At 38.4% G+C, this 12,018-nt stretch overlaps 2 protein-coding genes across 19 annotated transcripts in view; one reads left to right on the top strand and one right to left on the bottom strand.

The window, feature by feature from the left end:
• ZNF518A (zinc finger protein 518A) overlaps window positions 1-12,018 on the top strand; it is a 91,625-nt gene that overhangs the window by 58,101 nt on the left and 21,506 nt on the right. For 11 of the 16 annotated variants that reach the window (XR_003433841.1, XR_003433848.1, XR_003433838.1 and 8 more), the window contains one exon: window positions 5,403-5,490. The exons of 1 other annotated variant lie outside the window; for it this stretch is intronic. The gene's annotated coding sequence lies outside the window, so the exon portion shown is untranslated. Of the gene's footprint in view, window positions 1-5,402; window positions 5,491-6,153; window positions 6,583-12,018 lie in introns of all 16 variants that reach the window. 4 more of the 16 variants (XR_003433839.1, XR_003433846.1, XR_003433840.1 and 1 more) reach the window with 2 other exon arrangements.
• BLNK (B cell linker) overlaps window positions 7,605-12,018 on the bottom strand; it is a 73,764-nt gene continuing 69,350 nt past the window's right edge. For 2 of the 3 annotated variants that reach the window (XM_027112157.1, XM_027112155.1), the window contains one exon: window positions 7,627-8,000. In XM_027112157.1, the coding sequence (XP_026967958.1) occupies window positions 7,881-8,000 (120 nt within the window). In that variant the 3' untranslated portion in view covers window positions 7,627-7,880. Of the gene's footprint in view, window positions 8,001-12,018 lie in introns of all 3 variants that reach the window. The other variant, XM_027112156.1, reaches the window with a different exon arrangement.

Genomic DNA, 12,018 nt, shown 5'->3' on the forward strand with positions numbered 1-12,018 from the left:
TTTCAGGATTTTTATTGATTGCTTTTCTGTGTGTCTGGGCAATACTTTCCTCTTTGTTTACATGCCTTGCAATTTTTTTGTTGTAAACAGGACATTTAAAATATTATAATGCGGCAACTCTGAAAATCAGGTTCTCCACCTCCCCACACACACCCTCCAGGGTTTGCTGTCATTTTTGCTTGTTGTATTTGTTTGTCTAGTAACTTTTCTGAGCTAAGTTTGTAAAGTCTTTATTCTTTGTTATGTGTCACCAATAAAGTCTCTGTAATGTTAGCTTAATGGTCAGCTAATGATTGGACAGAGAATTCCTTATATACTTGGAATGAAAAAGTCTCTCAGTGTTTACCAAGGGACACTGTGTGTGTTTTTGTGGTGACCCTGCCGCACTTAGCCAGGCAGTTTACAGCTCTGCCTTAGCCTTCACTTCTTACTTCAGCAGAGCCTCCAGGTCAGCCAGATAGGAGAGCTTATGGCATTCTTAGGTCTTTCCTTAGTGTACACACAGTCGTGGGCATGCGTGTGACCTTCTAGATTCCCAGGAGTATGTTAAAGCTTTACAAAGCCCTATTGCTTTTCTCCCTAGCTTTTTGGTTAGGGATAACCGTAACCAAATCGCCTCAAATTTTATCTATCGCATCAGACAGCAGCGACTAAAACATCTGCCTGTCAATGTTTTCAACATGGCCCCTAGGTAGCAGCTGTATCTCTCTGCCAGCTTCATGTCAGGCAATAGCCAATCTTCCAGGAAGTCACCAGAGTAGTCAAAACAAATAATTACAATTCTCTATGAATGAAGTCCGTTTTGTTTCCCTCTGATACCAGGAATGAGGTTTTTTATTTATAGGACTCTGCTGACATCAAACTTAAGGGTGAAAGACTGACAACTTTCTCTTTAAGATCAAGAACAAGAAAGGATGTCCACTCTCACTGTGTCTGTTAAACATTGTACTGGTGGCAGTTAGGCATCCAAATGGGAAAGGAAGAATTAAAATATCTCTATTTTTAGGTGACATGATCTTATGTGTGGAAAATCCTAAGGAATCCATTAAAAAACCTCATAACTGGGCTTTCCTGGTGGCGCAGTGGTTGAGAGTCCGCCTGCCGATGCAGGGGACACGGGTTCGTGCCCCGGTCCGGGAAGATCCCACATGCTGCGGAGCGGCTGGGCCCGTGAGCCATGGCCGCTGAGCCTGCGCATCCGGGGCCTGTGCTCCGCAACGGGAGAGGCCACAACAGTGAGAGGCCCGTGTACCGCAAAAAAAAAAAAACAAAAACCTCATAACTAATAAAAGAGATCAGCAAAGGTGCAGAATACAAGATCAATAGAAAAATCAATTCTATTTCTATACTTGAGCAGTGAGCAATCAAAGTGAAATTAAGAAAAAAATTCCACTTGGCATCTAAGGGAATAAAATGCTTAGGAATAAATTTGACAGAAGAAATGCAAGACTTTTACACTGAAACTACAAATCATTGTTGAAAGAAAGAAAACCTAAATAAGTGTAGAAACATGACATGTTTGTGCATTTATTGTTAAGATGGCAGTACTACCCAAGTTGATTCACAGATTTGATACAAGCCCTGTCAAAATTTCAGCTGCCTTTTTGCCAGAAATTGACAAGCTGATTCTAAAATTCATATAGAAACAAGATACAGAATAGCCAAAACAATTTTTAAAATTAATTAATTTACTTATTTTTGGCTGTGTGGGTCTTTGTTGCTGTGCGCAGGCTTTCTCTAGTTGTGGCAAGCAGGAGCTACTCTTCATTGCAGTGTGAGGGCTTCTCATTGCAGTGGCTTCTGTTTGTTGTGGAGCATGGGCTCTAGGCACGTGGGCTTCAGTAGTTGTAGCACGTGGGCTTAGTTGCTCTGTGCTATGTGGGATCTTCCTGGACAAGGGCTCAAACCCTTGTTCCCTGCATTGGCAGGCAGATTCTTAACCACTGCACCACCAGGGAAGTACCAGCCAAAACAATTTTGAAAAGAAGAATAACATTGGAAAACTCACACTTCCCCATTTCAAAACTTACCACAAAGCTACTGTAATCAAGACAATGTAGTACTGATGTAAGAATAGACATATAGATTGGTGGAATAGAATTGAGAGTCCAGAAATAAACCCAAACATTAATGATCAATTTATTTTTGACCAGAATGTCAAGACAATTCAACATGGAAAGAATAATCTTTTAACATATACTGCTTCAACAGCTGGATATCCACATGCAAAAGAATGTATTTAGATACTCCTTCATACCATGTATAAAAGATAACTCAAAATGGATCAAAGACCTACATGTTAGAGATAAAATGATTAAAATATTAGAAACATATAAGTTGAAATTCATTAAATTGAAAACATTTGTGTTTCAAAGAACTCAAGACAATCCACAAAATGGGAGAAAACACTTTCAAATCATATATCTAATGTGGGAATTGTACCCAGAATACACATAAATGATTACAACTCAATAATAAAAAGACAAACAACTCAGTTAAAAAATGGTCAAAGGAGGGAATTCCCTGGCGTCCAGTGGTTAGGACTCTGCGCTTTCACTGCCGAGGGCCCGGGTTCGATCTCTGGTTGGAGAACTAAGATCCCACAAGCCATGCAGCCCAAAAAAAAAAAAAGAAAAATTGTCAAAGAATTTGAATAGACATTTCTGCAAAGAAGATATACAAATAGCTAATAACAACATGAAAAGATGGTTAACATTTTTAGTCATTAGGGAAATACAAATCCAAAGCACAATGAGATATTACTTCACACGCTTTAGGGTGGTTACAGTTGAAAAGACAATAACAACGATTGATGAGTATGCAGAGAAACAGAAACTCATACACTGTTAGTCAGGATGTAAAATGGTGTAGTCACTTTGGAAAACAGTTGGGTGTTCCTCAAACTGTTAAGTATATTTGCCATAGGACGCAGAAATTCCACTTTTAGATATATACCCAAAAGAAATGAAGAACATACATCCACTCGAAAACTTGAACAAAATTGTTTATGGTAGTAGTATCCATAATAGCCAAAAAGTGGAAACAACTCAAATGTCCATCAATTGATTAATGAATAAACAAAATATGGTATATCTATATAATATATTGTTCAGCAATGAAAAGAAATAGAGTACTGATACTATAACATAGATGAACATTGAAAACAGTAGGCTAAGTGAAAGAAGGCAGTCACAAAGGACCACATATTGTATGATCCCATTCATATGAAATGTCAAATATGCAAGTCTATAGAGACAAACTAGATCAGTGGATGACTAGGATGGGAGCTCGGGGAGAGTGGAGAGTGTCTGCTTATAGGTATGGAGTTTCTTTTTGATGTGAGAAGATTCTAAGCAGATTGTGGTAACGGTTGCCCAACTCTGAATATAGTCAAACCCACTGAACTGTATAGTTTTAAGTGGGTGAATTTTATAGTATGTTAATTATATCTCAATAATACCATTAAAATTAGCAACTAGTAAAAGTTGGTTAACTATTAGAAGGGGAAAATTGGATATTAAGGAATGCAGAAATGACAAGTGAGAATAAGCAAGGAAGAAACTAAGCACTTAGAATAGGTCTCACCAACCCCTAGTCTGAGATTCAGGCCTTGTTGAAGAGGTTGTAGCTGCCACAGGGACATTCAGGCTGCTGATAGTGAAGAAATTTTCTAGAAGGTGCAGACCTGACTGAGCCGGTTTGTGGGAATAGTCAATTCAGTGGCTGTGAAACTCATTGGAGGGTGCTGGTCAGCTAGAGCTGGTCTACTCCTGCTAAGAGTTAAAGAAACTCACTGGAAGGTGCTGGCAGCCTTGAGCTGGTCCACAGGAAGTTTCCTCACCGAGTGGCAGACAAACTCATAGAGGGTGTGGCCAAGCTAGAGCCTACTGGGTGGCTGAGAGAAATTCATTGGTGAGAACTGGTGGGATAAAGCCAGTTAGCAGAACCTGGCCTGGGGGTGCTGCAGAAAAGCTCAGTGGAAGACGCCACAGCCCAGAACTGGTCTGCAAAAAGTGACCTGCTAGGTGGCTGAGAAACTCAGAGGAGAGTGATTGTCACTGGGCTTCCCTAATCCACTGATAGGGAAAAAGCACACTGGAAGCAGGGAGGGAGGGATATATATGTGTATATATATATATATATATATATAAAGCAGCACCATTATTGGCCCATACTCTGCCTCAATTGATGCCATATTCTGTTAGCCTTATCCACAACTCTGTGAGCCCCCTTGATTGGTATCCTAATCTTGTTATGATAATTGAGACCCCCCCTGGCTTCTGATATGTAAGTGCTGCTATCAATGTCCCAGGGTTTAGACTATTAGCCCTAGCTACCATTAGCCCTGGCCAGCAGAACAGGGCTACCAGTGAACTTCTTAGTGATATTTGCTCCTTTCTTACCAGTGCATTTCTAATGGCCTTGGTGATCACACTTGTCCTTTGGGACATAATTCTCTGGTGGGCCTTCTGCCCTCACATAATATATCCACTCCAGCACGCTCAGTTCCCTGAGCCTTTTAATTCCCTCCTCTACTATCTGCCATAGCAATTCAGGCATTTCACCCTCAATCAGTGAAGGTCATCACCTTTTCTAGTCTTCCAAGAGCCACTCAATGAGTTTGCATCATCTCCTAGGGTCATTGCCAGAGTATTAAATTATGTATCCTGAGAAGCGCCCTTAAGTTAATAAATTATTCCTTATCCAATCTTATATTCTGGCTTCTTTGCTCAAGTGTTCTCAAAATCTAGTTCCATGGTACTCCCTCAGCTCCTGCCAGTACATGGTGCCTAATTCATCAATCTCTTTCAGGATGTATTCTTTCCTCCCTCAGCAGGCCTAGCACATTTATAGCTGATTTAAGCTGCAACTTAACTTTAGTTATTGGCCTAGCAGCCCGGACAGAAGGTAGGGGCATATCCTGAGGGGTATTTCTGTTGCCTTGCAGGGGAGAGGCCTCTGCAGTGTCTTCCCACACAGGCAGAATGCTATTTCTTAATGACAGGGGTTAACTCTGCTGACTCTGAGGGTTCAGAGGAGTCTGGGAAGCCAAATAATTGGTGGCATTCACCATTAATGATGGTTTTACCATCATTCATCCCCAGATGTTCTCATCCCATCTGTCAGGGTCTCAGGGTTTTTGAACTAGGACTCTGACCTTGGTTGGACAGACCTGTCTTGGTTTAGCATTAAATTATCTTTGCATGGAATTCCCTGGAGGTCCAGTGGTTAGGACCCAGTGCTTTCACTGCTGTGGGCCTGGGTTTGATCCCTGGTCAGGGAACTAAGATCCCACAAGCCACACAGTGTGGCCAAAAAAAAAAAAAAAAATAGTTTTGCAGTTCAGCAACTGTATTAAATCCTGAGTTTGGTCTTCAGCTTTTTCTTCTCTCCCACTGCAGGAGATTAGCAATTGGGTCACCACTTTGTACCAGGGATGGTTCATGCCTCAAATACCCCAAGGATGGAGTCCTTATTGTCAACTGGGTGGTGAGTAATCTGGTTCAAAGATGCCATCTTAATGCCTACTTTCTTGAAACTACTCCTGGTACTAAATCTGTCATTTGGGTCTTCTGGGGAGAAGATGCTGAGATGTAATTAGGAGTACAAGAGGTTTATTGGACAGTAATGCCTGGGGGATGGAGCAAGATTGAGTAAGAAAAGCTTTCACACCGTAATGCAGATCTGATACTCGTGAAAGAAAAGGTTGGTGAGTGGAAGCAGAATTAGGTATAGAAAGCCTCAGACTTCCATGCACCACTGACAAAGTCAGCCAACTCAATGGATACTTTAGGTTAAAGACTATCCATTAGTTAGAGGAATTCCATGTTGGGCAGAATTAGCGAGACCGAGGGCTGCTTAGGAAGAACATAGGCTTGGCTCAAAACCCAAGGCAGATTCTGAAGGCATTAACAGCTAAAGGCTGTCAGCTAATTGCACTCCTACAGCTGAATGCCAAATTTTTTCCTGATGGGAGATCCAGACAGTGCACCTCCATGGCTGCCATACAATGGGGCAATATCAAGTAGTGTGACATTCATGTAACTGGAGTCCCTGAAGGGGAGGAGAAGAAGGATAACAGAAAAAATATTTGAAGAAAAAATAATAATTGAAACTTTTCCCCTAAATTTGATGAAAACTATAAATACAAAGATCCAAGAAGCAACATGAAGCTCAAGCAGGAAAAAGAAAACCATAACCAAGACACATTATAATCACATGTTCATCATCACAGGTGATAAAGAGAAAAGTTTTATTGCAGCCGGAGAAAAAAAGCACACATTATGTACTGAGAATCAAAGATAAGAATTACTGCAGACTTGTTGTCAGAACCGCTGCAGGCCAGAAGAGTGGAATGATATCTTTAAGGTACTGAAGTCATCCTAGAATTCTTTCTCTAGCAAAATTACCCTTCAAAAATGAAGATAAAACAAAGAAAATTTCACAAAAGAGAAGTCTAAGATATGTCATCACCAGTAAAGTTGCTCTATCTTAAATGTTAAGAGAAATTCTTCATGTGGAAGGAAAATGATACCAGGTGGATATTAGATCTATACAAAGGAATTAAGAGCGCTGGAAATGGTGAGTAAACAAATAAATATAAAAGTGAAAGGGGGGTATTATGACATTTAAGAATACAGTTATTTTTATAAGTGAGTTTGTGAGTTCATAACCTTCTAGAATTTCAAAATCCTTTCAGATTGCTGTCTTACTCAGTGATCAAGTGCATTCCTCATTTAATTATTAGATTTATCTTAATTAGCTGCTTTATCATTTCAGTGCTGTCTAAAGTACACAGTAGGATAAAAAGCTTTGATATGACAGAGTATAATACATTGCTGGGACAACCTAAGACCTTGGATACGGCTGCTCACAATAGTATCTCTTTTATTCCTGAGTGTTCATCAATGTCTGCTTTTCTGCCCCTGTTCTGTGGGCTGTTTCCCTAGGCTTTTTTTTTTTTTTTTTTTTTTTGCGGTACGTGGGCCTCTCACTGTTGTGGCCTCTCCCGTTGCGGAGCACAGGCTCCGGATGCGCAGGCTCAGCGGCCACAGCTCACGGGCCCAGCTGCTCCGCGGCATGTGGGATCTTCCCGGACCGGGGCACGAACCCGCGTCCCCTGCATCGGCAGGCGGACTCTCAACCACTGCGCCACCAGGGAAGCCCTTCCCTAGGCTTTTAATCTAGTTTTGCTCTCATCCCACTCTGAACCTCATATCAAGTTTAGGGTCTATTTAATAGACATGCGGATCAAAGAGGGTACAATTATATTTAATAAGCTAAGCTAACAACATAATCATGGATAAGAAAGTTCGTATCTGTATACATCTCCCATGGTTGGGAGCTCACAAAAAGGAACCATTACATCCCCCTTATTTGTATTTATAAATATCATATATTATCTATATTTTATTTTCTACACATTAAAATTTTAACCAAGGCAATTTTCAAGCACTGACAGTAGGCGTCCTAGTTACACTGGGGCACTAGGACCATTGTGGTGGTCTAAATTTTCAGCAGCTTTGTTTTATCCAAGAGCATCATTTTCTTTTTCTGGAAGTAGCGTGTTATTTTCTTACATGACTGAAAATACTTTACACCTGTTTTTTTAAATAAAGACATTTATTTGGAGAATATTAGTAGCATATTCTCAGCCTCACCAGATATTAACAGTTCGTCAAGTCAGGCAACAGAACATGTCCATATGAGCTTCTTATAAGGAAATCGACGACCACCTCAACAGCTGCCTCATCTTCTATTTTATTACTGGACGATTCATAATCCAAAATATGAAGTTTTTGGACTTTTTCCTCAAAAGTAGAAGTAGGTAAAATGTCTGAAGCAATGATGTTGACTTCCTTTAAAAAATTTTTTTTAATTTATGAAACTTTAACTGCATATTTCAGTCTTGTGGAATCTTTTGTGTTATTCTGACTGTCAATAAGAACCAGGGGACTGTGTTGATGATTCTTGATGATTTCAGCAACACTTCCAAAGTACTAGAACAAGAAAACATAGATGAATTATAAATTGGCCTTTATATTAACAGTGAACTCCACTCCTCCCATCTTCTCCAACTCTTTCAAGTTAGTCAGAGTTACTAGGTCCCAGATGACATTCTATCCAAAAAAGTCTAATTTAACAATGGATGTAACCTTTGAGGTGAAGGACCCTGGCCATTCAATGAGACTGAAAATGCAACTGACATCCTCAATTAGTATAACTTCTTAGAGAAAATTACTTTATTGAGTTATGATGTAATATTTTAATATTTTGTTTTTTATTTAGTGCCAAGTGTAAAACTGTCATACATTGAATTTCTCTACATTTTTATAAAACATAGATTATCTGTTATGTTGCATGTATTAGATACAAGGACTGATGTAGTAAATTAACGTTAGAATTTAATGTGAAGAGAGTTATTTCCCAGGTTAATTCATGTTTGTTTTTGTGTTCTTTTTTTTGAATAAATAAGGAAACCTTTATAAACCTTCATCTACCCATTTTTGCTTTAGCTCTCTTTAAGTTTAGAGCTAAATTAGTGCCTAGTTAATAATTTCATGCTAGGCTCTTACTATACATACATATTTTTCCATATATTAATTCCTGTTGTCTATTGGTTTTAGTTTAAGGCGATCACAATTTTTTTCTGAAAAATGGTCAATGTTTTAAGTGAAAGATAAAATAAGTATAACACAGACCAAGAAATGAAATGCATTGATTATACAAAAGTGCTACAAGCTCATGATCATCAGATAAATGCATTTAGAGTCATTTTTTTAAAGGGGTAATTGTTTTGCAACACTGCCATATAATTTAGCAGTTACCACCAATTGACTTCATTTTCTCTTAGTTTTTCATATAAAGATAAACATCTGGAATAAAAAATGTTTAAAAGCCTTTATTAATTATTTGAATAGCTTCCAAATATTATATATTAAAATAAGTAAAGTATTCAGAATACTAGTCATTTTTCAAACAAAACACCAGTTGTCTTTTAGATAATTGGCTTCTGAATATTAGGTCAGGGAGGAGAGACAGAGACTTTCAAGTACCTTTAGTCCTTATTTCTTACTTTCTCTTCAATCATTCAGCCCTCGTGTACTTGCCAATGAATTGTTTTTATGATATTCATAAAGACATTCATTCTGTTTGTTTGGCACAGCATATTGTTAATCTGAATGCAGTTGGAAGTTAAATTTATGGACTAACACACCAGGAAATGAAATAGTACAACCTCTTTGAAGTGAATTCCAAGTGAAAAAGTGTGTTCTGAACCCAGTAAATATAGGAGAGAGTTGCTTTGCTTATACAAATAAGCATCTCATTCTGTCCTTATACTCTTCTGAATATTTCTGAGGATTGCTGTGTTGCAGAGTTTGGGGATTAAAATGTTTGAAGTAGGGGGTTGAGCTGAGTTGAAATATTTGAAGTAAGGACTGGACTTGAGGCATATTTGTGATTTGACTGAATGAAGGATTGAGCATAACTTAATTGCAGTTTCCCCTTAACACTTTTTTTTTGGTCTACACTAATTCAGTGTATTTGAGATATTCATACATGGACAGAAAAACAATTGTTTGATAACTCAAAATCCCATGGTCAATAAAATGAAGCAAACAGATCTCAGAGTGATAAAATACTCACTATGTATCCACATAATGTCAAAACATTTGCAAAAAAATTAAACAGTTAATCAACTAGTTACTTTTTCTACCCATGAATACCCAAACACAAATACAGACAAACAGACTTTTCAAGATCTCCACATGGTTGACATCATGTAACCAAAGTTTTCATTTTTCAATTCAGATGTTCAGTATATGGGAGAAATTATCTTTTTATTATAGATAATTTAAGTAAGTGTTTTAAAGGACTCTGTCAGTACTTCCTGATGCTATTATAATAATATGTATTTATTTTGGTATCCATAGGCTGGATAATTGGGGAGTGGGGTGAAGCTCTGATCTATTCATTCTGAGGTAGGGATGAAGATTCTTTAAGCCAAGAAGAATCACTGTTTATCAGAGTTTCCTAGCAGGACAAGGAAGTCCAGAGCCTCTCTGAGAGCTCAAAATTTATCTGACTGAATTTCAGTACCACTAAAAAGGACAGCGCCTTCACCTACCCCTAAGCCTCTTATAGAAGTACTGGACGCCTGGGGAGGCTTTTTTTAAAAAAAAATTTTTATTATTTATTTGTTTATTTGGCTGCATTGGGTCTTTCGTTGCTGCGCGTGGGCTTTCTCTAGTTGCAGCGAGCGGGAGCTACTCTTCATTGCGGTGCACTGGCTTCTCATTGCAGTGGCTTCTCTTGTTGTGGAGCACAGGCTCTAGGTGCACGGGCTTCATTAGTTGTGCTTGTGGGCTCTAGAGCACAGGCTCAGTAGTTGTGCACAGGCTTAGCTGCTCCGCGGCATGTGGGATCTTCCCAGACCAGAGCTCAAACCCATGTCCCCTGCATTGGCAGGCAGATTCTTAACCACTGCGCCACCAGGGAAGTCCCTGGGGAGGCTTTAGAATGTAACCATCCATCCAAAGTCACTCTGTCCTACTAGGATCACCACCATATCCTACTACTGATTACTGTTGAGGAGCATATAGTTTAAAAAATTTGTCATATCAAGGTTTCAGTGAGAATGAATGTTTTTGTGAGTAGGGAGAAGCAGACAGTTCTGTTAAAGTTTAACTGGTGTGAAATGAAAATGCAATCTATATTTTAAAACCCATTTGGTCTTTATCAGTGTTTTGTGTTTTCAGAGTTTTGCATTTTCTAACTATCTGAGACTTTATTAAAAGCAAAATAAAACTCCAAACTATAAAACTCCTCGAAGAAAACATAGGGAGAAAGCTTCACGAGACTGCATTTGGCAATGATTTCTTGGATGTTACACCAAAAGCACAGGCAACAAAACAAAACATAGACAAATAGGACTACATTAAACTATACGACAAAGTTATAAGAGTTCTTTACATATTCTGGATATTAACCTCTTATCAGACACATAATTTGCAAATATTTTCTCCCATTTCAGAGGTTGCCTTTTTACTCTGTTGATTGTGACCTTTGATGAACAGAAAATTTTAGACCATTTTATTATACCATATACAAAAAAAAAATAGACTCAAAATGAATTAAAGATTTAAATGTAAGACCTGAAACCATAGAAATCCCAGAAGAAAACATAAGCAGTATGCTCTTTGACATTGGTCTTAGCAATATTTTTTGGACATGTCTCCTCAAGCAAGGGTGACAAAAGCACAAATAAACAAATGGGACTACACCAAACTAAAAAGATTTTGCATAACAAAGGAAACCATCAACAAAAGAAAAAGGCAACCTACTGAATGAGAGAAGATATTTGCAAATAATATGTCTGATAAGGGGATAATATCCAAAATATATAAAGAACTCTTGTAACTCAGTATCAAACAAACAAATAAGCAATCTAATTAAAAAATGTGCAGAGGACCTGAGTAGACATTTTTCTGAAGAAGACATGCAGATGGTCAACAGGCACATGAAATGATGCTCAACATCACTAATCATCAGGAAAATGAAAATCAGAACCACAATGAGATATCACATCACACCTGTGAGAATGGCTATTATCAAAAAGACAAGAGACAATATGCTTGTGAGGATGTGAAGAAAAGGGAACCCGTGTGCACTGTTGGTGGGAATGTACATTGGTACGACAACTATGGAAAACAGCATGGAGATTCCTCAAAAAATTAAAAATAGAACTGCCATATGACCCACCAATTCCTATCCTGGGTATATATCCAAAGAAAATGAAAACACTAATTCAAAAAGTTGCGTACACTCTGATGTTCATACAAGCATTATTTACAGTAGCCAAGATATGGAAGCAAACTAAGTGTCCATCAAAAGATGAATAGGTAAAGATGATGTGATATATATATATACAATGGAATATTACTCAGCCATAAAAAGAGTGAAATTGTGCCATTTGTGACAACATGGGTGGACCAAGAGGGTATTACACTAAGTGAA

This window comes from Aethalodelphis obliquidens, unplaced genomic scaffold, assembly GCF_003676395.1.
Source record: "Aethalodelphis obliquidens isolate GAN/ISIS:26980383/991018 unplaced genomic scaffold, ASM367639v1 scaffold11, whole genome shotgun sequence".
Lineage (NCBI taxonomy): Eukaryota > Metazoa > Chordata > Mammalia > Artiodactyla > Delphinidae > Aethalodelphis > Aethalodelphis obliquidens.